Source organism: Argopecten irradians, chromosome 2, assembly GCF_041381155.1.
Source record: "Argopecten irradians isolate NY chromosome 2, Ai_NY, whole genome shotgun sequence".
NCBI lineage: Eukaryota > Metazoa > Mollusca > Bivalvia > Pectinida > Pectinidae > Argopecten > Argopecten irradians.
The window spans coordinates 7,279,863-7,305,932 of record NC_091135.1 but is presented as its reverse complement, the minus strand read 5'-3'; the positions used below and the strand labels follow the sequence as shown (position 1 = coordinate 7,305,932).

Below are 26,070 nucleotides of genomic sequence, written 5' to 3'. Positions count from 1 at the left end.
ATTCAGCGACTACAGTATCCACAAATGTGATGTTTCATATTGTATTATTCTGCTTATTCAATAATTCGATACTTAATACCTAGACTCTTTTAAGGAATATTTACTTTATTTGTCATGTTGGTAGGTTTACTCTGATATTGCTTGACAAAAGTACAATTGTTTAAATTACAAAATAATTCTCTCAAATGCAATTTGCTATGACAAAGTGACAATTGTAAATACAAAAAATTTGTTCTAAAATACCTTTGACTTGACACAAGTACAATTGTAAAATACTAATATTTTCTCAAAACACTTTGCTTGAACATCAGTACAATAGTTATAATACAATAAATTTCTTCAAAAGCACTTTCCCTGGACACAGATACAATTTTAGAAATACAAATTAATTTTCTACATAACAACACTTATTTAATGAAGAATCCTACGATGCATGTAATCGAAATGCTACCTATGTAAAATGTTTTTGTAATTTTTGGCAAATGAATATGTTAAGTTCATGAGTTAAAATCGTCAAAAGCAAACAAAGTAAAGTAACATACAAAGCAAACATTGAAAAGCTTATTAACATAGTAAAATGAAACACACCAATTGTCCAATTCGGTTATGGTTAACTAGTTATTTAGCTCCTACGACTCAATTCCCGACGCATACATTACTTTTTTGTTTTAATCCCATCTACCATTTGTTGTTCAGAGCAAATAGAGTTGCTATTGTTCATTTGTTTTATCGTATGCATGTCATGATGTCCTTTAGGAAATGTTTTCTGGTATCACGAGTCCCATGTTTGTTCCCTAATCTTTCTGGCCTTCTCATGGAGGTAATCCAGTCCTTTTTCGAATTAGCACTGTTACGATCTCAACAGAATCGCATTTTTCGCGGACATTGTCAAAATAACCCAGTCAAACTTTATCACGACGTTTTCGGGATGAAATTCTGGAACAACGGTATTTAAGGATTCTTACACAAGTAAGAACAACAATAGGTCAGTTAGAGGGATCATCATAATGATCTACAAGATTACAATTTAAAAACATATTTGCAAAATGAGTAACAAACATAAACAGTTTAATTTCATTGTTAGAACAAAGGTTTAATGTTTCATTCAAGCCCCTTCCTATATTGGACTTGGAAAAGTAGGGTGCATATAGATAGAAAGCCTTATTACAGCCTATCTGGTCAAATACATTTTGCATGACCCTGCCCTCACATGAAAAACAACAATCGAGTAATATCATAAATTATTGCACGTATTGAAACTTAAGAAATTTAATAGCGAATATTAAATCTATTTTATGGTTAAACTGAGTTTTCTTACATCAACCTAAAACTAGACGATGTCACTCATCATATACATACTCAGTAACTCTATGTTATAATACTTTTTATCACAAATCTTTTATTCAGTAATGCTTTCTTACTTTAAAAATGTATTCATGCGATTTTTAATTTCTTTTTTTTTTGATGTTTTTTTTCATAAAGCGATAACAGACAGAGCAGTAGATTAACATTTACAGATTCACTAGATATGAATCACACATCTTTAAATCATAGCACTAAACACACAACTGTTATTGAGGCTATTCCATTCAATTTTCCACCTGACATCCATGTCTAGCTCCCAAAATCATGAAACAGTCTTGGCTACCCTAATCACCTAACAGATGTTATCAAAAGTTAACATCATGTTTAATTTTGTTTTAATCAAATCTTGAAGCTTACGACTGCTTCATGATATTAGGGCCAGCATTTGACAGGAGACCTTTTCTTATGATATTTTTAACTTTCTTAGTGTCGCTTATTAATTTTTTTACTCTTGCTGGGATTGATGTTTTTTTTCCTCCTGGAATAGCCCTAAACAATTTTAAACAAATAAAAGTAAAAATGTCATATCCATATCACCTGGCAGCTTTTTGACTTTCATTTGATGACATCTGTTGTCTTTTCCCCCTTTTTTTATTTAATCCCTTTTTTCATCCAGTATCGATTTTGTTTAGGGCTAAAAAAGCAGGCTTATCTAACACTTACTCTGTTATAATAACATCCAGCTTCCTGTGACCGAGAAAAAGAAATTGATATTAAGCAAAAACCCAACAGAGGAAAGGAATCATCATAATAGGGATCGTGAAATACTGTAGCAATGTTAACTGTCAATCTTTAATGAGTATTATTTTCATTTTTCTGGAATATTTTGGGAAAAACTTTATTCCTAGATATCACTTATATACCGTATATATACCCGACAAGTGCCCAAGGGAACTTAAAAATGAATGAAAAAAAACACCGAACAAGGGACAAAGAATGCCATTTATCAATTTGGCAATAAAAATCAACAAATAAACGCCTACACAATTATCAAAAGATTCTGTCTTGCATTAACTCATCAAGGAAAGAGAAATGTAAAAAAAAAAAAAAAAACAATGAGGCCCAGAGGGCCCTGTATCGCTCACCTGCGTTTTGTAATGATCAAGTCAAGTTCTTGAATAACAGGTTACATTGTTATCTTTTCAGACGGAATTTGAATATTTTACCGATCTTATTTCCCTATTGGGCCCCGCCCCTCCGTGCCCACCGGGGGGGGTTAGAGCCAAAAATTTATACAAGTATCTGTTCCCTCTTCCGAAGGATAATTTGTGGCCAAATTAGGTTCCACAATCCATGCAGAACTCTAGGGACAAGTAGCCGATTTATATAGGGATTTACCTCTATTTCCCCTATGTGGGCCCCGCCCCTCCTGCCCCAAAGGGGTCAGACCAAAATTTATACATATTTCATGTTCCCAATTTCCCCCAGGATGTCATGTGGCACAAATTTTGGAGTTACAATCCAATGCAGAAACTCTGGGACAAAGTAGCGATTTTATAGGATTTACCTCTAATTTCCCCTATTGGGCCCCGGCCCTCCTGCACACGGGGGGTCAGAGCCAAAATTTATACAAGTTTTCTGTTCCCCTTCCCCCAAGGATGTTTGTGGCCAAATTTGGTTTTTTACAATCCATGGCAGAAACTCTGGGACAAGTAGCGATTTATAGGATTTATACCTCTATTTCCCCTATTGGGCCCCGACCACTCCTGCCCCCGGGGGGGGGGTCAGGAGCCAAAATTTATACAGGTTCTGTTCCCCCTTCCCCAAGGATGTTTGTGGCCATATTTGGTTACAATCCATGCAGAACTCTAGGACAAATGTAGCGTTTTAATAGGATTTACCTCTATTTCCCCCTATTGGGGCCCCGCCCCTCCTGCCCATGGGGGGTCAAGCCAAAATTTATACAAGTTCATGTTTCCCTTCCCCAGAGGATGTTTGTGGCCAAATTTGGTTACAATCCATGCAGAACTCTAGGACAAGTAGGGATTTATAGGATTTACCTCTATTTCCCCTATTGGTGGCCCCGCCCCTCCTGCCCCCGGGGGGTCAGAGCCAAAATTTATACAAGTTCTGTTTCCCTTTCCCCGAGGATGTTTGTGGCCAAATTTGGTTACAATCCATGCAGAACTCTAGGACAAGTAGCGATTTATAGGATTTACCTTTATTTTCCCTTTGGGCCGCGCCCTCCTGCCCCCGGGGGTCAGAGCCAAAATTTATACAAGTTCTGTTCCCCTTCCCCCAAGAATGTTTGTGGCCAAATTTGGTTACAATCCATGCAGAACTCTATGACTAGATAGCGATTTAAAGGAAATGTTGACGGACGACCGACGGAACGGACGGGCGCCGCGCCATGACATAAGCTCACCAGCCCTTCGGCAGGTGAGCAAAAAAAACTGGCGAAGGGCTGATAAGGTTTTCAATTTCACTTAAAAGGTAGTTTTATTGAGTTGCTTATTAAGCTCTATACTTCTCATGACCAGGACCATGCTGGTGCCAGACCATGTCAGCCCAAACATCTTCAATTTGATGTGTATGCTGTAAAACAGCATGTCCATCTAACAAATAAAACTATTACCTTATTTAACAGGAGTACTGTCTCAAAAGCAGTTCTGTGAGTGTATCTAGAGTGGAGCTGAAATCCATTTATGTCAACAATAAACAGGAGAAAGCTTGGTCCTCTCAATATGTTTAAGGAATTTGTGTCCCATGCCTTTATTTATATATGGGCGCCCTCAATCAAGCCTGGCAAGTCTGCAATAGTGATCTAGAAAAAAAATAACAAAATGTTTTCATGTTTAAATACTCCAGTAAAATATGTTTTGTTAAAATCATCACACACAACTTTTGTAAACTAATGATTATCTTATTATGATATTTCACTGCAAATTCAAAGTGGCAGCATCCTAGCTAAAAATTTTACTGTACATCATACTGTTTTGCAAATTCCAGTGTAAATATAAAGCCTATTATTAGAAATTAAGCTTAATAAACAGATCAGAAATTAGAAACCAATTTAAAACCATGTCAAGGTTAATATGGTTGTTCTTACTCTTGAAAGAAGAAACAAAACTGAAGTTTGTGATTGGAAAAAAAAAAGACTTGGATATAAATTTGATGATGATTAAAGATATGCTAATCAACTAACCTACCTGTCTCGTATCTGGTATTCCATTGTTCCGATGTAAGGCTGTATGGTTGTAACTAGAATTCAGAATCAAAACATGTGTCTAATTATTTGTATAAAATGATCAGGAGAATACCGGGTAGTACAAGGCAAATATTCAAGACACTTTGGCTTTGTAAAGGTCACAGGTCAGGTTATTTCTGTATCACAATTACAATACTAACAGTTTGTAATTTAGGTAGCTGAGAATACAATGATTGACTTTGAAATTAATTGAAATTTTCAAAAATCAAGTTGTTTCAGTACCCTATCTATTTTCTTATTCTCATTTTTTAAAATTTCATTTTCTTGCACTCAGTAATAGGATAAGGTATTTATGTATTTATGTTTACATTAATTTTAAACACTTACATGGGTATGAAGCAATCTTTGGAGACGTTCGTGATAAAGCAGACAAGGTTGTCGATTTACCCGCATTCGGAAATCTGGAATTTTTGTACAGGTATAGATGCGTATATATTGTATTATGTATACATTGTCCCAGACAATAATTCAACGATAAATTGTTAGTTAAAGTACATACATTCTGTAAAATACATTTAAGTACAAATCGTATAAAACACTATTATCTCCTATTGCTAACAAACCCTCATACAGTTTTGTGTTTATTCTTAAATCCTTGTGAAATAAGTCAACATGATTGTAATAACTGGGAAATTGAAGATGTCAACTGCCCATTAACTATCACTATATATCATCCTGATTAATCTAATCTTTTTTATTTTGTCAAAGAAATCCAAAACACAACAGATCTCCAAAATATCTTGGGACTGACCAAGGGATAACCTTAAATCTAATCATTTATTTACTCCATTACTCCTTTCTATATTTTTCTTTACAAAACTTTTTATAAAACATTCCCAAAATGGAATTGGACATTGAGGGATCAATGGTTATGTGTAAATTTTAAAACTTTGAGAAAGGGCCCTTCACTTAATGTATAATCTTACTATAAGTATCTATTCTTACCCAACCAGCGAAACATCTGCAATGAGTTTGAGGTCCAGAAGAACTGAATGCGCCTCTCCTCTCTGACCTAGAAAACTGTTCTGGTTGCTGCCTCCTCTTCCTCCTTCAGCAACAATAACTTCCTGCCCATCCTCATCAAGGTCACCTTCAAACCATATACATACCGTATTCGACCCAATAAGCGCCCGTGTCCCTATAAGCGCCCTTCCCCCATTTTGAAGCCTCGATTTCAATTGCCCAGGCATAAATAAAGACATGCAAAAACTACACAAAATTGTAAAGGTTTGCAATAACTTCGTCTTATTGGCACCTTTTCATTTTTTAAATGCCCTGGGCCCTTATTGGGTCGAATACGGTAATATAACAGCATATCCGTAAAAAGTTATCTAAAGTTAAGAAAACATTCATTTTCTTGATCATTAAATAATGACTTCTAAATTAAAGGACAAAGATACATTTAAAGGCCCAATTTGAAATGTTTTGATTTAATAAAAAAAAGTGTTCCAAAATTAAGGAATTAACTCAAAATAATCTTATGTAAACTGTAGCGCATTTCAAAGACTTTTTAAGTTTTGTGGCCATATAAGCTTTGTTTACTCGTTAAGATATTATGATAATGAATAAAGACATAATAAAAGACAGATATTTCATTGAAGAATAAAGGTTATCATTATGTTTTTGTAATTATATCCCAGTATGAAAGCATATCATTTTGGATAATTATTAAATAGCAAAACAATTTTATAACTTTACTAAATAGTCCTACCAATTTCTATGCCATCCTGATCCCTGACAGACACACCAAGAGGTACCTCTATACAAAGATCTTCACCGGGATTTCCAAGGATCCAGTGTTTCCTGAATTAAACAAATGCAATGGCAATAAAGTATTAGAATATTACCATGATTGTGGAAATTGCTTATTATAGTTCTGCATAATGTTTTTTTTTCTTTTTTTCTTTTCTTTTTAAACCTAACACTAACCGAACATGTGAGTTGGTAGTCCTTCTTTTTGTTTATATATATATATATATACAAACTCAATAACACAGATCAGCAAAAACAGGATCGAGACACAACTCGCGGGTCTAAGATGAAGTTACAACATCAAACGATTTCAAGACTTCATGTCAGAATAAAATTAAGTGAAAAATGTATTAGTACCAACATGAAAGAAGATAATACATGTATAATATTTCAATTCTGATTCTAAGTATGAGAATATGTTTTATTCAATATAGCTTTTCATTATTTCTTTTGTCATTTTATTATGATTTACAACATTTAAAATCAATTAGAAGGTTTTTGTACTATGTTTCAATCTCTAATAGAATTATACATGTACATGTATATATGTTATGGACCAATGTTATTTATTGTTATATTCAGTGTATAAACATTTTTCAATAAAATGACTTTATATCTATCTTCTTCTTATTATAAATGCTGTGAAAATCAACAGGACAAATGGTTTAATAACTGACAGTGTGACACACTCACCTACTATCTTGTCCAACCTCTGCGACATATCGCTTCTTAGGATTTTTTTCGTAGACAGTCCTGAGGTTGCGTATTTCTTTGTTAGCTTTAACATATACACAGCCTCCATCACCACCACTTCCTCCAAACTTTTGGTAACCCTGACCTCCAGCGCCACCCCTTACATGTATACGTAGGGAATCTACAAAAGTGTACTTCCTTGGCTTCTGTAAAAGGATTTAAGATACATTCCTATAGGCGCTATAAAGTATGAAACAAAATGAACATACCATAGTCTCCGAAAACGCATTTTGTGATACACAAAAAAATCAGCATCAATCGATGAAGATTAAAGATCTTAAAATTTGGATTATGCATGTAGTGATATTTTTCTCTAAATGTAAATAAAATACTGAGACTAATCAAATTACAAGATCTAAATTTCTTGACAGTGATAAGATAAATTTCAAAATCTGTCAGAATCATTTTTCGTGTATGTAGTCATTTCGGTGACACCCTTATATCCCTACGACCCAATAGTCCGAAGGCCCGTTAGTCCGAAGGCCCAATAGTCCGAAGGCCCTTTAGTCCGAAGGCCAATAGTCCGAAGGCCAGTTAGTCCGAAAATTAGTAAATATTACAAGTTATAGAGTTGTTATAATTAACGTATTTTGACGAAAACATTTTTCGGCACTGCTGATCTGACAATTTCTATGGACAGCAAGTTGTCATTTCTTCATGGAGCAATGCCAGGTCAAAATTACATCAAAATATAAAAAAAAATAATATAAAAAAAAATAATAAAAATAACATCTTACATTTTATACGATATCTCACAAGCATACATTCTGTGGATTATCTTACAAACATGCAAGCTTTAAAATGTCCGATTGTTAGCCTTTTGTACACTATATTGCATTAGGATTAACATTGCTCCTTGGATGAATGATGTATATAATCAAATCCTACCGAAAAATGACTTTTATTATACCAGTAAACTTCGTTATATTGTACAATATATATGGTCAAGGGTACATGTATTTAACGACTTATTTTTGCTTCCCCATTCTTTGAATTGTTTATTCTACCCATAATGATGGAAATGATCTGCATAATGATATTTTTGGGTGAAATATTAAACAGGGTTGCATTGTACATATAAAAATGATACTCTTTAATATCAGATAGTTTACGTATTTCAAGATTAGAATGCTCTTTTTGAAAATACGCTATACATTTCGTTGTTTCATATCATTTTCCGTATCAATTCTATAGTCACATACATGTAAGATACCTTGGCAAGTTTACAACAAATCTTTTGCATCGAAAACTGTAATAAACCTTTGTTTCATTTCAAGTACTGTTCGCATAAAAATCCCAATTATATTATCTGTTTTCGGACTATCGGGCCTTCAGACTATATGGCCTTCGGACTAACGGGCCTTAGGACTAATGGGCCTTCGGACTAACGGGCCTTTGAACTATTGGGCCGTTGAGATATAAGGCGGTCACCGTCATTTCGTCCAAAGAGTGCGACATAAACAATGCATCCATGGTGGGACGAAATGGCATTTGGAGAAAATGCATTTGAAGTATAAACTATAAAGGTCACCTTTAATGAGATGTTGTCATTTGTCAGATCATCTGTAAAATGGAGTGATAATACGGATATACATGTATATGTATTTTGATCCATTAAACAAATTTATTGTTTTCTATCTTTTTATGAACAACATCTGAACATTATCACAGCAGAACAAAAATAATCGTCAGTTGTCATGCAACTTACAGTACTTTTAGGAGCTGTTTTTGTTGAATAATTTCGTATCGCTAGAAAGAAAATGTTCTTAGTCACATTCATCATTGTGAAGCTGACATTATCCTTTTCACGTTTTCTTCGCTGTCATGCAGTCATGGGCGCAGACATGTTGATCAATTTTGTCACCTCCAAAAACAGAAGATCTAGAGACGAGTTCAAATCACGTGACATTCTGGTCAAAATGGCGGATGCGTCAAACATGGACGGGGAACAAGTTGACGGAGCTACGGTTCTGGCGAGGGCACTTAAAGCCCAGGTAATCAAGTTTATCTTTCATATTATTGTAACAGTTTATCGACATTAATTTCCTCCAAATTCACGGACTGTCACTTTAGATCAATTAGCCTAATATTTGCAATAAATCTTTATTCGGGCTGTCAATGTACATTTTCCTGTAGTGTACATGTACATTGTACTGTGCGTACCCTGTAACTTTAAAATAATGTACATTAGAAGTTGCTAGAATAAATGTTATGTCGATGCATTTTAGAGACTATGCAAGCTACAAGTACCGTGGAAATATACATGTATAGTAGGGTATATCGATATTTTACTCTATGATAGAAGACGTCCTATATTTTGACACTGATCCTTTATCAGACGTCCTCGATATTGACCCTGTACCATAGAAATATACATGTACAGTAGGGTATATCGATATTTTACTTTATGACAGGAGTCCTATATTTTGACACTGATCCTTTATTAAAAGTCCTCAATACTGACTCTGTAACTATCAGAGCTAGAGTTACAAGTGTATTTGGTTAATTCGGTCTCAAGACTCGATGGTTAAATCGGCCCTATACGTGTGTTATATGTGAATTCTACATGTAGGAAATAGTCTTTTGTAGATATGAGTGTGAATTTATATGTATCATAATCTTTTTTTATTAAAAAAACCCAGTTATTACCTATACTCTACAGTTGTATGTTTGCCCGAAAATACAAATGTAGCTCATGATCATGATCAGCCTCTGGAAGCTAAGTTTCATGATGATGAGTGTGCTGGTGTACACGATAATAACCTGTGCCATGTACATAGTTTCATCAGGCCAATTATCGTAAATTATAAAATGTACATCATTATCTTAAAATTTTATTAATTTGACACTAAATCCTCTTGGAGGCCAGAGAACACAATTTAATTGAGTGGTCAGTCATATCCAATAGTAAATCACACTCAACATTACTTTTAACTCAGAAATATTTACCTCATGACCACAAAAAGCTTATCAATACGTTTTATGTAATTACAAATAAAACAACTGAAGAATATGCCCTAATATTTTGTGACCCCATTATGAATAAGCTTTCATTGCTTTGATTGGTTATCCTAGATATAGATTTACATGTATTATGTTTGTTTATTTGTAACTTGTAACTTTGTGATGTATCTATGTATTGATATCTTTATGTCCAATCAGAGACATCTAGATAATTTCTGGTCCAGCCAAACCGGCACATGTATGTCTATTTGTTACTTTGCTTGAATTGATATTAGTATTATTATTATCCATGAGTTGTCACACTACACAAATACGAAAACCTTTGTCTCAATTAGCTTCCATTCGGTTTATATAACCTGGCATTCTCAGCAAAAACATAGAACATGTTTTTATATAGCGAATATACTTACAATGAATCCATGGGTATAACGTAGTAATTTTCATTCCCGTTAAGATTTCAGTAAGATATCTGTAAAATGTATATTGTTGATCCCTGGAGATTCGTTATAACCATGTTTTTTTTTTAATAATTATTTTATTTTTCCAAAGCATTTTTACAAATACAAAACAAAAGATTATCATCACTCATCATCTGCCACATCAGTTTCATTCACCATCATCATCATAATCTGCATCATCATCATCATCATCATCATCATCATCATCATCATCATCATCATCATCATCATCATCATCACATTCATCATCATCACCATCAGCATTCATCATCATCACCTTTCATCATCAACATCATCACCATTTATCATCATCACCATTTACATCATCACACCATCACCATTTATCATCATCACCATTTATCATCATCACCATCACCATTCATCATCATCATCATCATCATCATCACCATCACCATTTATCATCATCATCACCATTCATCATCATCATCATCAACATCATCATCATCATCATCATCATCATCATTTACAGTCACAGTTTCAAACACCATCATCATTGTCTGATGCATCAGCTTCATTCATCTACATCATTATTGTTCATCATCATTCATCATCATCTGCAGTAGCAGCTTCTATTTTACGAACATGGTCCTCACTCCACATCCACACAGACACACATACGCCACACACGCCTACATACACACCCTCGCACGCAAGTTCTTACACAAGCACTCTCAGGAAAAGGGTATGATACATATTAGAGAAGGAGAGAAAGAGGGAGGGAGATCGAGAGAGAGAGAGAGAGAGAGAGAGAGAGAGAGAGAGACTAGAGATCGAAACAAGATTTATGTGGTGTTATAAACTCCAGGAGCTCAAAGAAGGATAACTAATTTATGTACATGGTAAAAACGTTATAGTACATGGTACGTAGTTACATGTATATATCGCCATGATATGACTATCATAGATTGTCGCATTAAATAAAGAAACATACAAATAGTTAACTAGTCAGCTAAATCAATAAGTTTTTCCCATTTTCTCCATTCATTTTCACATTTCCGCTGAGCACCTCCACCTTTACTATTGGCAATATGTTTTTGAGAAAATTTGATCATTTGAGTCTCAATGTTGCTTACTTACATATCATCACAATTAATTCAACCACATCCTGGCTAAAAAGAATATTATTCATTTTCAGCAAATATTAAACAAATACACTGCATTAAAATGTACATGTTACAGTCCTTTGCTTTCATTTCTTTTCAGGGTGTGGAGTATATGTTTGGCATAGTAGGAATTCCTGTCATTGAGATAGCTGGTGCAGCACAGAAAGAAGGCATCAAATACATAGGAATGCGAAATGAACAAGCGGTAACTTTCTAAAATCATTTTCCCTAGCAATACAGACTGTATAACATATAGTATTATTAGATATGTATACTCTTACTAAATGATTGTCATGCAGTAGGATCCTGTAAGATGAGTCTTATATTTATTTTTCCATATTTTACGATATGACTTCTTTTTAGTCAAGTCAAGTTATCCTGACTTAGAATCCATTGTGATAGTTTCCCTAAGGAAAGGATAAGCTTGATATTTTTTCCTCGAGGAAAGAACTACCTACACTAGGTGATTTTTTCCCCCCTCTCGATTTATTTCTGGGAACTATTGCATATATAGCTGACTCCCCACTTTCACTTTATTTCTTGGGAGAATTTATTGGCTAGCTGATTCTCCCCTCCCCAATCTATTTCTAAGGGAAACTATTTGCTAGCTTATTCATCCATATCAATGTATTTCTAGAGGGAAGATATTGGTCAGCCTATTAATCATGTTCATTGAATGTGTGCTAGCTAGCTATACTGTTATATATATAAAGCAAACAGTCTTTGAAACAGTGTTTGATTTTATTTTTATTTTCAGGCTTCATATGGGGCGTCCATCATTGGCTATATGACAGGAAAGTAAGTAAACAAAATTATCTCTGCTTGCTAATTGCATGTCTTAATGTAGAATTATTGTAATATGTAAATTCTCTAGTTCTCTCTACACATTTTGATCTATAGGTTTTGGAAATAAGAATTCCTTTTATATGTTTAAAATCACTTCTAATACAATTACCATATAGCTGGTTTTTTTTCGCGGAGATGCTATTTTCACATTTTCGCGGGACATTGCTTTGATAGCGAAAATTTGACCCGCGAAATATTGAGAAATGGTTAAATGATATTTACCCTTAAATTTGTACTGCAAAAATTTTAAACCGCAATAATTTGATTTTCTTGTTTTAAATCAAATCACAAAAATTTGAATCCATGAAAATAACCAGCTATACAGTAATTGACTGGTTCATTAAAGGTCATAATTTGATGTATCAGAGTTATTTCCCTTTGTGTCACGCTGTCAGTACAGACATGTCCCATACAGCAAAAATCAAGGCTATGTCATATATTTTTAGGCCAGCAGTTTGTCTGGTTGTTTCTGGCCCTGGACTCATACATGCTTTAGCTGGATTGTCAAATGCAAAGGAGAATTGCTGGTTAGTATCATTTATGTTATGTTGAAAATTCCGACTTGAAAAAATATTGATGAATCAAATAACATTTGCATTCCATATATAATGACAGGCCCAGTAATTACAATTAATTTGTAACATGAGGAAGAGGTTATGTACATATATTATGCACATGATGTAGTTGATTATTGTGATTTTCTTAAGTTAGCGGGTATTTGTAAATTATTAATAAGTAAAATAATATTTTTGTTAAGGCCAGTGATTGTTATTGGGGGATCTAGTGAACAGGACCAGGAAGCTATGGGAGCATTCCAGGAGCAACCTCAGGTACAGATAAATTCCATGGTTACTTCACTTATTGATTATTAGAGTGCATTTCTCCAATAAAATATTTTTTAATCATTTTTGCTGGTTAAAGTATTTCATTTCTGATTTCTGTTTTTAGTTTACTTGATATGTCAATAAAGAAATGGTCATATTATTGTCGTCATGTACATTCCTTTCTGGTAATCACAAATTTATGTATTATATAATAATTGATAACTTATAAATAATCATTGATATGGGTTTTACACGCCTTATGTTACAGTATGGTGTTTTGTTCCATAAAATACTAGGTATATTAACTGCAATAATTATTGTGATCATTTATCATTATTCTGATCGTAATGAAATATCTTATTGCTCTATGTATAGATATTAGGTACTCTAAAATTAGTAGACACACAGATTTTGTTTCATCTCATATTTTTTTTACCACAGGTGGAAGTGGCTAGACCATACTGCAAGTTTTCTGCAAGACCAAACAGCATAGAAAGAATTCCTTTCTTTGTAGAAAAGGTAATTTTGCTATTTTTGAGGACAAAATTGTTATTATTATTAAGTTGCACTAAATAATATGGTGTGGCAGTCATCCTAGAAACGAGGGTCAGGATGTCATTAAACTTAGCATGATGGTCAGATGTTTGATACAGGATGGGACAAGAACATTTTAACCAACAGTATACATATATATATTATAGATACTATAATATGTATGTACAGTTGGTTAAACATTTTCGTGCCAGGTCCCTGTGCACAAACATTTTTTGATTCTTCTCAGTCACAGTTTCTACCGGTGCGATTTGGCTGAAACTTGCATGCAAACAGATTAAGAGTGCATTATAATGTATATGGTATGACAATGTATTTATATACATATTTTTTGCACTGGTCGTCCTCACAAAAAAAATGCGATTTGATTTACCGACCAAAAGTGTATTACAGTTCTTGAAAACACATTTTGATACTTCTATTCATCCTATCCTAAGACTATTTCAAAACGGACCAGAGCCCTGTTGCGATTTGGCTGAAACGAGGTCTGCATGTACAACACGTACCAATGACTATGGCTATCACGACTTAGTGTTACGTTGTACCTTTTCGGGTCCCGCTATTTCACATAATCCAAGATGGCGCCACAGTTGAAATCCATCCGTTGAGAAGAAATTGAAAATGTGACACCATATGAAATTAAATTTTACCATTGCCAAGGTAGTCAGATGACGGTAAGGCCCTCTTTGGGCCTCTTGATATAAGAATTCCTTTTATATGTTTAAAATCACTTCTAATACAATTACCATATAGCTGGTTTTTTTTCGCGGAGATGCTATTTTCACGATTTCGCGGGACATTGCTTTGATAGCGAAAATTTGACCCGCGAAATATTGAGAAATGGTTAAATGATATTTACCCTTAAATTTGTACTGCAAAAATCTTAAACCGCAATAATTTGATTTTCTTGTTTTAAATCAAATCACAAAATTTTGATCCATGAAAATAACTGGCTATATAGTAATTGACTGGTTCATTAAAGGTCATAATTTGATGTATCAGAGTTATTTCCCTTTGTGTCATGCTGTCAGTACAGACATGTCCCATACAGCAAAAATCAAGGCTATGTCATATATTTTTTAGGCCAGCAGTTTGTCTGGTTGTTTCTGGCCCTGGACTCATACATGCTTTAGCTGGATTGTCAAATGCAAAGGAGAATTGCTGGTTAGTATCATTTATGTTATGTTGAAAATTCCGACTTGAAAAAATATTGATGAATCAAATAACATTTGCATTCCATATATAATGACAGGCCCAGTAATTACAATTAATTTGTAACATGAGGAAGAGGTTATATACATATATTATGCACATGATGTAGTTGATTATTGTGATTTTCGTAAGTTAGCGGGTATCTGTAAATTATTAATAAGTAAAATAATATTTTTGTTAAGGCCAGTGATTGTTATTGGGGGATCTAGTGAACAGGACCAGGAAGCTATGGGAGCATTCCAGGAGCTGCCTCAGGTACAGATAAATTCCATGGTTACTTCACTTATTGATTATTAGAGTGCATTTCTCCAATAAAATATTTTTTAATCATTTTTGCTGGTTAAAGTATTTCATTTCTGATTTCTGTTTTTAGTTTACTTGATATGTCAATAAAGAAATGGTCATATTATTGTCGTCATGTACATTCCTTTCTGGTAATCACAAATTTATGTATTATATAATAATTGATAACTTATAAATAATCATTGATATGGGTTTTACACGCCTTATGTTACAGTATGGTGTTTTGTTCCATAAAATACTAGGTATATTAACTGCAATAATTATTGTGATCATTTATCATTATTCTGATCGTAATGAAATATCTTATTGCTCTATGTATAGATATTAGGTACTCCAAAATTAGTAGACACACAGATTTTGTTTCATCTCATATATTTTTTACCACAGGTGGAAGTGGCTAGACCATACTGCAAGTTTTCTGCAAGACCAAACAGCATAGAAAGAATTCCTTTCTTTGTAGAAAAGGTAATTTTGCTATTTGTGAGGACAAAATTGTTATTATTATTTATTTGCACTAAATAATATGGTGTGGCAGTCATCCTAGAAACGAGGGTCAGGATGTCATTAAACTTAGCATGATGGTCAGATGTTTGATACAGGATGCGACTATGGTACAAATTTCATATTTAGATGGCTAAAGATTGATTTGTTTCTGTGATTATTAATTGAAGCAGTTTTGCTATGCTGCCGATGATTTTGATATTTTAGTTTATTGTAGTATTTAGTTCAGTGTGATATTTAATACATGTTATACTAGATACATGTACATTATGTATGCTTAGCTCATTTTTTCTTTATTTTGTTTTAATTCCAACTTGGGTATACAAATTTTTATCTGATTGTTCTACAGAACATAACATTAATAGTCATGAAAGCACAGAATTATTAAAATCTACATAACTGGTGACTGCCTCTGCTAAAGATTGTTTAACCTATATAACTTATGATATCGAAGTGAAGTTTTAAGTCTCATGCTTGTTATAGCTTAAAGTGAACAGTCGGGCAAGGATGGCTAAATTCGGTAAAAATGGTGTGAATGTATCCAGTATAATTTCTTATGAAATAGAAAAATAAAATCTCTCGCCAAAATCTGTCTGCGTACGAAGAAATTAATTTAAAGTATAGGAATCCTAAAACGTCCTCCCGGCTGACTATGTCCGTGGTTACATTTACACGCAGCCTCGCTTTCAATTCTTTCAACTTTCCTTTACTTTAATGGTCAGAACTGGGAAACGTAAGCAGAACTTGGCCGTCGTATTAATATGTGAGAACTTTTGGAAGGCCAATGAACGCATTTAGACTGGTTTTCTTTGCCCGACTATTCACTTTAATATTGTCTTGACCCTCTATTTTAGGCCTATCGCCAGAGTATATATGGTAGACCTGGAGCTTGTTACCTAGACATTGCTGGAAACATGGTGAATGCTACAGTAAATGAAAAAGATGTATGGTAAGTAAATAAAAAAATACAATTAAAAGTTAATTTTGATACTGACATTTATTATCAAAGGAGAAATAAATGAAAATTAAACTTAAAAAACCTTGATTTTTGTTATCATTTTTTAATAACATGCTTTATTTGTTATATTAAATCAGTTTTATTTTGTTAAATTCTAGCTCATCCATGTTACTTTTTCCTGTTGTATCTTTAATATCTTTAAAATGGTTGTTTTTAGGTCTTCTATTGTCTGCCCCCCACCTCCTAAAAGCTATGCTGATCCAGAAAGTGTAAAAGAAGCTGCAGACCTACTGTACTATGCTGAAAAACCGTTAGTGATAGTTGGCAAAGGTAACTATATTCTATCATTTCACCTCATTTGATGACTTCTTTTTAAGCACTTGTCAATGATGACCTTGGACATTTTCAGTGCCTGTTGAACTTTGATGACTTTCCGTGCTACATACTGACTTAGAAGTATCTTACATTTTATTTATGTTTTCTGACAAATAAAGGCATTATGTAGTGTCAAAACTGACATTTTATAAGTTGACTGGCATTTAATTACCATTGCTGACCTTTGACTAAATATTCCAGTTGACCTCTAATGAACTTATTGCTAAACTGTGAAATCTGATGAAACAATGTGATCTGACACATAATGACCTATAGATTCATCAGATAACATTCAATTTGTAGACTTCTTGATATTTTCTTCTGCGATAACCTTTCTGACCTCTGATGTAACTGTTTTATAGGTGCAGCGTATGCTCATGCAGAGGAGGCTGTTCAGGAGTTGGTGATCGGTGCACAGCTCCCGTTTCTGCCGACTCCCATGGGCAAAGGGGTTATACCAGATGACCATGAACTATGTGTGGCTCCTGCAAGGTCAAAGTGAGTATATGAAAATAAATTTGAACAATTTATCCTTGAACTTTTGAACGTTATGTGCAAGTTTTTAAACTTAAGATTCATTAAACTAGGAAAATGAGAGGCACAGAGAGCCTGTATCGCTCACTTGGCTCCGTCCTGCAGGTAATGCATAATAATTCATACATGCAACATACCGCATACATAGGAGGCTGTCCTTACATGACCCTGGCTGTTACTAGGACGTTAGTTTAATCAAACAAGCAAACAAACATACTTTGCTCATGTAAGGACAAACCCATCAAGGTTATTTTAGATTTGGGTTAAGTTTAAATCTTCTAAAACTCAAGAATATTGGACATATTGGAGGCATTGTAAATGTTTTAAAGATGTAAAAATTTTAAGAAATTTGCTATAAATCTTATTTCTAATATTGTCCCCAATAACATTCACTCTTTGGGACCAAGGGTCCCAAGGCCCTTGCTTTATACAAGATTGATCTTTGTGTGTAGCCGCAGACCCAATATTGACCTAATACTTGCATTCCTACAGCAGCAGAACAATTTTCCATATTGGACCTCAGCAGGTAGTAGACCCTTGATGGGGTGGTCGCAGTTTATAAAAAAATCTGTTCCTTTTTTGTAACATTCCTTCATGACTAGCGGCAATTTACAGGAAATGTTGACTGCGGCTGGGCAGATAATGGGTGACAAACTCCATTCTATGGCATAGCCTCACCGGCTCTTTGGGCTAAATGAGCTAAAACGTTTGGTGAATTTCTAGAACCATGTGTGTGTTAGACAAGGGATGATATTGTTTCCTTTGGTGCTAAAATGTGTTTTTAAGAATAATTAAGATGGGGATCTTTTTTTTTTATGCTTTCTTGATCTCGTTTCTTTTTTTGAAATTCCAGAATCTTGCTTGGGTTTCTTGCATGACAAGGCGTGATCTCTCTTCCCTAATATATAGAGCCATACTTAAGACATGATATAGTCTTGCTTGTAATCTTCCTTCTCTTTTAAGTAGTGATTATTCTTCCCTTTTGATTTTCGGGATATATTTCTTCCCTTTGGATTTTCATACCAATAAATAGGATGGAAACGCCATGATTTTCACTTTTGAATTTTGAATGTCTTGCACTTATAAGAGATGATATTGCTTACCATTAAACTTCTAGATCTATGCATGATTTAGATAAGAATTGTTCTTGGTTCCCTTTCACAAATACATGTACATTATCAAAGCATGTTGAACAAGGTGTAATCTTTTTTTGAATATCCAGATTCAGATCTTTGATGTTCAAAATCATGCATGTTCAGAGATTTTAAGTTTCTTCCCTATGAGTTTTTAGAGCTATGCCGGTGTTAGAAAAGAGGTCATCTTGCTTTCTTTCTATTTTCAGAGCTCTGCAAGAAGCTGATGTGATCCTCCTTCTTGGTGCTCGTCTAAATTGGATGTTACATTTTGGAATGGCCCCTCGATTCCACCCAAAGGTTAAAATCATTCAGGCGGACATATGCCATGAAGAAATGAACAATAACATCAAGTCAGCAGCTACACTTGTCGGCAGTCTAGACACTGTAGTTAACCAGGTAGGAAAATACACTGCATAATTATCACTCATACAATGTCTTGTGAATGAATTTTGGTGATAGATTCACTTCCTAAGGAAACGAAACATACTACAACTTACTACACGTCTTATCCAATGCTTTTTTTCATTTTTTGTATATACACACTCTACTAAGAGTGAAAGTGTGTTTGTAATTACATGAATGGCATTACTTTGACATTTTAGCTAAATGAGGAAATTGGCAGACGACCAGGAAAATTTGCATTTAGCAAGGCTGCTCCCTGGTGGAAAATTTTACGAGGAAAAATCGAGCAGAATCAGCAGAGTGTACAGGTAGGAGACAACTGCCTTCATTTTAACTAGATTTACCAATCTGCAAAAATAAAAGAAAAATGCAATGCTGATAAAAAGTAACTGTAGGTGTAATTCATTAACAAAAATATTGCATTAGTTACAATTATATGAATAATCAGTCATAAAAAAATCCATTATGAAGTCTAATTCGTGTGTTAAATTCTATCTGATATATTCAAATCTTCCAATCAAGGAAAAAGACGACTTTACAGTGTATTGAACAATTAACTTGTTTATGGGTTTATTTGAATTTGAAAACAATTCAGACTTGAACAACATTTTGACTTATATTGTACTTTGTTGTTTTTTGTAGAAAATGATGTCTGAAAAGTCTCTTCCGCTGAATTTCTATGCTGCATATGAAGATGTAAGTATGTAAATGTGCCATATCTGACATTTGTTTTGAAGTGTTTTTAAGAAGTATGATTTTGGTAATTACTTGTAAAATATCTATGACGTTACTCCTAAGAAGTGCTCGAGAGATGTAATTTATGTCAAACAAAATGATACATCCCCAACAAGTGATGTGATCCTCCTTCTTGGTGCTCGTCTAAATTGGATGTTACATTTTGGAATGCCCCCTCGATTCCACCCAAAGGTTAAAATCATTCAGGCGGACATATGCCATGAAGAAATGAACAATAACATCAAGTCAGCAGCTACGCTTGTCGGCAGTCTAGACACTGTAGTTAACCAGGTAGGAAAATACACTGCATAATTGTCACTCATACAATGTCTTGTGAGTTAATTTTGGTGATAGATTCACTTCCTAAGGAAATGAAACATACTACAACTTACTACACGTCTTATCCAATGGCTTTTTTTTCATTTTATGTATATACACACTCTACTAAGAGTGAAAGTGTGTTTGTAATTACATGAATGGCATTACTTTGACATTTTAGCTAAATGAGGAAATTGGCAGACGACCAGGAAAATTTGCATTTAGCAAGGCTGCTCCCTGGTGGAAAATTTTACGAGGAAAAATCGAGCAGAATCAGCAGAGTGTACAGGTAGGAGACAACTGCCTTCGTTTTAACTAGATTTACCAATCAGCAAAAATAAAAGAAAAATGAAATGCTGATAAAAGGTTTAGAGTAACTGTAGGTGTAATTCATTAACAAAAATATTGCATTAGTTACAATTATATGAATAATCAGTCATAAAAAATCCATTATGAAGTCTAATTCGTGTGTTAAATTCTATCTGATATCGAATCTTCCAATCAAGGAAAAGACGACTTTACAGTGTATTGAACAATTAACTTGTTTATGGGTTTATTTGAATTTGAAAACAATTCAGACTTGAACAACATTTTGACTTATATTGTACTTTGTTGTTTGTAGAAAATGATGTCTGAAAAGTCTCTTCCTCTGAATTTCTATGCTGCATATGAAGATGTAAGTATTTAAATGTGCCATATCTGACATTTGTTTTGAAGTGTTTTTAAGAAGTATGATTTTGGTAATTACTTGTAAAATGTCTATGACGTTACTCCTAAGAAGTGCTTCGAGAGATGTAATTATGTCAAATGATACATCCCCAACAGTTTAATTTCAGCAGTTTAAATTTTCAACTTATGTCTTATTTATTACAGGCATTTTTGCACACAATTTAGGAGTATGCCAAGGTGATGTCATTTGTGCTAAACCTTTATAAAAGTTTCATCAATATTTTTCATTGCGTGTGTTTTTATTTTTTTTCACAATATTTTCAAAGATTTTTCAAAGAAAGTTTGGACATGCAATGAATGCATTCAGCAGTGGTTTTAGGGTACTATTCGCACACAAGCTTAAGTCTACTTCATTATGTTTTACATGAACACTAAAAAAGTCTTTTAAAATTGTAGATTCAAAAATTGTTGCCGAAAGACTGTATGATCGTCAGTGAGGGATCCTCTACTATGGATATAAGTAGGACTATGATCCCTAACTACCTCCCACGACACAGGTCTGTTGTAAATTAAAAATTACTTTGTTACACATGAAACATTAACATTTGAATGCATTTGCACACATACAATTGAGTTTGAAAATTACACTAATACACTAACACTTCAATGAAATCATTCAACTTGCTAGTTTGAAGTAAGATAGAGCTAAAGCTGAATTTTATAACTGATTTAGAATATCAATATCTCCCGCTATAAGAATCCCCCAAGACATTTATGATTTCTTACAAACCGCTGTACATAAACAGGCTAGATGCAGGAACCTACGGTACGATGGGTGTTGGTCTAGGCTTTGCCGTGGCTGCTGCTGTCTGGTGCAGAGATCATGCTCCAGAAAAACGGGTCGTCTGTATCCAAGGAGACAGTGCATTTGGATTCTCAGGGATGGAAATAGAGACTCTCTGTCGGTAAGCTCTTCTGTCATTTACAGTCTTAAAATATACACAAAATGTCATTTGATTATAACATTATAACTTAAAACATGTAAATTATTAGCAAACAATCATTCATATTATGTAGATGTTTATTGTCGTTTTGAATATGTCATGATCGTAATAATAACGCTAGGTATATGGTGAAGTTGATAAAATGTATAAAGATAAATGGCTTTATCTGGGAACCTTGTACAACTCCATTCGAATGTCATGAAAGAAAAAAAGCAATATTTTACATTGGCCATCGTATAGATCTGCAGAAGTAGTCAGCAAAAGAACTAGTTATTTGTATCAAGAAACTTTCAAAAAATAAGTTAATTGATTACAAAATTAATTGTAGGTATAGGTCGACTAAACATTTGAATTGTATGTGAAATCAACAATTTAATTAGTGTTTTGCCTTAATATTGTAGGTACAAACTGCCTGTTATTATCATCATTATGAACAACAACGGGATTAGCTTTGGTCTAGACGAGGACACTTGGCAGTCTATTTCTGAGTCTTCAGATCTTACTCTCACGTGAGTATTTATATATTTCTAATAGAAAGGGCGGTAAAGGTTATTTGAAAACAAACGTACGTTTTGCTGAATTGAACATGTCAAATTGTAGTACTGAATACGTGTATACTGTACTGTTGTAGAATATATTTGATAAATAAAGGGAAAACCAAGGTTCAGGGTTCAGATGATATATTTTTATCATTCAAATGTAGAAGCCATAAAATGGATTGCAAGAATATCGAAGTGTTGCTTTTAACACAAAGGTATTACATAGCTATCAGCATGTCAGAATCGGCAGCAGATTGAAGTGGTGGCAACGTATCTCACTAGATGTATCTTTTAATGCATCTACTGCAGATGTAAGGCGTTAGTTGTAGTCGCCACTTAATCTTAAAAGGCGACTAAATTAATGATATTATCTTTTTTCGCCTTTCAATTGTAAATGACTTTCTGCTTCTTAACTTTAGGATATATGTTCAATTCCCTCTTTTAGATCCGACTTTTGGTTAGGATGCACCATAGTCTTAAACAAATGGTAGTTTCTGCTCTAGCTATTAGCGCACAGCTCACAGAGTGGGGACGATTGCTTTGCCCTTTGTCAGTATAATGTGACCTGGTGGTGGGGTGAATCTGTTATTTGTTTTACAGCATCATTTCTGGTGGGAGTACTATAAAAAGAACAAACGTTTTCACTATTATAAAGAGACACAAACATGCTGCAGTCACCCAAAAACACGCAGATACTTTACACACGCAGCATCACAACGCATACACAAGAGGCCGTTCGTAAATCACTCTGACTGTTGATAGGACGTTGATTAATCAACCAATTAGCTGACCGAAACACATCTTGGTCAAAAAGTGGTAGTCTCTTCTATGCTCTTTCTTCACTGTCCGGCAGCATAAAGGAACTAGTACAACTAGTTTGCCTGAGGTCAGTTTAATGTGACCGAGTGGGGAGTGCCGTTTGTTGTCTTTGGCGGTATGATTCATTAAGATAGCACGATAAAAAACACACGTGTTCCACTATTACAAGGATACACGAATATATCGCAGCCTCCTAAAACATACATACATTTACACACCGCAATACGTTGCATAAAGACAAGGTCGTTCCTAAAAGACCCTGGCTGTTAAATAGGACCTTAACCTCTACAGCCTATTTATGTGATCGTTAAAAGGTGTCTTGATTTTGGATTCTCATCTTGCACCTGACATTCGTCCTATTTTCTAAAATCTTTGAGTTAAACGTTTACCATCAGTGAGTCATAGCTTTTGCCCAGGAAACACATGGACTATAACAGTGTCTGAATCCACTACCGCTTAACGTTCAGCACGGAGTTACGACTGGTTTGCTCGTTGTCAGTTTAATGTCACCGATTAAAAGGTACCGTGTGGTGTCCTGGGCAGTATACTTCAATGAATGACAGTATATTGTAATAGTATTAGTATTAAGTATTAATCAGTCAACCAGACCATCAAATAACAAAGTAATATTTCTAAAAAGAATAGTAATAATTATAATATGAAGAACAGTCTGTAAACTGTCATAATAGTCAAGGACCGGCTACATATAAACTGGTTCAGGCTTCTTCTGATCTCTTTGATTGTAGGTCGCCACCTACATCCCTCATGGCAACAGCTCATTATGAAAGAATGGTCGCAGCCTTTGGAGGAACTGGCTACTTTGCCCGTACCCCCGAGGAGATATCTAAGTGTGTCAGTACAGCTATGAACAAACGGGAAGTTTCCATAATAAACGTCATTATCAACCCAATGTCGTTAAAGAAGCCACAGGTAAGATCACATTATTGATAAATGTTTAACAATTGATATATATTATTGTAACTGTACTTGTTGCTGCCTATTTCTACTTTGTAGACTGCATAGCATAAAGTATTCATTTCTTTGAGGTTTTTGTTAGTTTTTTGTTAATGTTTGTTTGTTTGATTTTTTGCTCCTTCAAAATTAATTTTTGGTTCTTAATTTATTGTTAGAACATGAAAATCAGGAAACTTATTTTTTCAAAATGTGTATATACACGTACGTTAGGAATTATAAATCTATGGCACAGGATATACAGCAACACAGGCAACAAAATATCTATGACGAAGATTTCATGTTATATATATATAAAATTGTACAATTTATAAAATGTACGTTTGCTTTTAAATGATGCTATGTTTTATGCTTAGTAATGGATCTGATAATATCTACTGATTGAAAGAATTATCTTTATGAGTTGAATATATCGATGATTCATCTCGTTTCAGGATTTCTTCTGGCTGACAAAATCCAAAATATAAAGAAAATAACTGGATCAAATACTACAATGTGTATGAAGGATTTGTTAAATGCTTTCCTTTTACATGTGACGAAGAGATTTTTTTTTATAAATAGAGGTCTGTGATAGAATTAAATGAATTGATTTAGCAACTGAAGGTAAAGGTGTTTCTTCTTTGAGGATTTTGAAATAAATATTTGAGTGTTTTTTATTAGATAATTCTGTACCATTTTGCACCTTATGTTTAAACTTCATTCAAAACATTTCATGGAAGCAAATATACCTAATTGCCTATGATTTACCAATCAAAACGGATTCATTTAGCTTAAACGGAATCGTCGTTTTAGTTACTCCTGCCATTGCCTGAATGTGGAAAGATAATATTTATATACATAGAAGGAGTGAACTTGGTATTCTTATCATAAAAAGGTAATGACATAATATTAGTTTAAGTGTCGGCTAGCATAAAGCAAGAAGATTAAATTGATGCTTAAAAACAAATTATCCATAAGTGAGCATTTCTGATTGTTTCGATAACCTTAAAGAACTGTATGTAGATTCTGAACATTTTATGATTATGCCTTTCGTTAAAATGATTAAAAGTAGGTTGAAGCAGAGTAACCTAAATGTATATAACCACCTGGTGACTGGATTCATTATTCCATTTCACAAAAGTATCTTCTATGGTTAATTTTGAACAGACATATGAAAAAAAAAAATTAAATAGTATATCCAAGTCATAGCATTTTTATAATTATAATTTTTATTATATTGATTCCGTTTATTGATTGCAATATTTTACGTACATGCTTATATGTTTGTATAAGGCATCGATTTTGATCTGTGTGGATAAGTGCGGCGATGAATGTGCGAGAAGTTAGTGGTGTTTCTTGACGTATGTGTTTTGAATGATATAATTGACGTTATATGATATGAGCTCTATGATTGATTTGTCTATTGGCTGCTTTTGATTGTGACGTTTGAAATCCACACCTAATTTGCAAAATGAGTATCAATATATTTACACCCACTTATAAATAATAGTTTGTGATAACAATACATATGTACCAGTATTATAAATTATGATTTATATATACAAAAGACATAACGATATATTTTCTGTATAAAATGTAAAAACATTTTATAGAAAAATATAATAATAATGATAAAAACATGGTTACTAGTATATTGGAACATTGATCATTTTATTTTTCAATTCATTGTGTACATTACACTGTACTACAATTTTCTTACAACTATGGTTTAATAATTACATAGACATACTTTTATCGCATTGATTTT

The 26,070-nt window shown here is 33.8% G+C and overlaps 1 protein-coding gene and 1 pseudogene across 1 annotated transcript; one reads left to right on the top strand and one right to left on the bottom strand.

Moving 5' to 3' along the window:
- Nucleotides 1-850: 850 nt before the first annotated feature.
- LOC138316404 (GTP-binding protein 10-like) lies at nt 851-9,010 on the bottom strand (annotated as a pseudogene).
- On the top strand, nt 8,993-24,848 carry LOC138314297 (2-hydroxyacyl-CoA lyase 1-like). Its single transcript, XM_069254564.1, has 17 exons — nt 8,993-9,072; nt 11,725-11,829; nt 12,382-12,422; nt 12,917-12,997; nt 13,228-13,300; nt 13,736-13,813; nt 16,717-16,811; nt 17,038-17,150; nt 17,558-17,693; nt 19,072-19,261; nt 19,468-19,575; nt 19,910-19,963; nt 21,446-21,546; nt 21,796-21,954; nt 22,395-22,502; nt 24,098-24,281; nt 24,758-24,848. Exons 1-17 carry the CDS (start codon nt 8,998-9,000, stop codon nt 24,788-24,790), a joined length of 1,734 nt encoding a protein of 577 aa, XP_069110665.1. The 5' UTR covers nt 8,993-8,997; the 3' UTR covers nt 24,791-24,848.
- The last annotated feature ends 1,222 nt before the right edge of the window (nt 24,849-26,070 follow it).

Bases quoted from the DNA above. Each gene is read 5' to 3' on its own strand.
- LOC138314297 (XM_069254564.1), top strand. From the start codon at position 8,998: ATGGCGGATGCGTCAAACATGGACGGGGAACAAGTTGACGGAGCTACG. The intron at 12,423-12,916 runs GTAAGTAAACAA...ATATATTTTTAG, and splicing joins ATTGGCTATATGACAGGAAA to GCCAGCAGTTTGTCTGGTTG. The intron at 16,812-17,037 runs GTAAGTAAATAA...GGTTGTTTTTAG, and splicing joins GTAAATGAAAAAGATGTATG to GTCTTCTATTGTCTGCCCCC.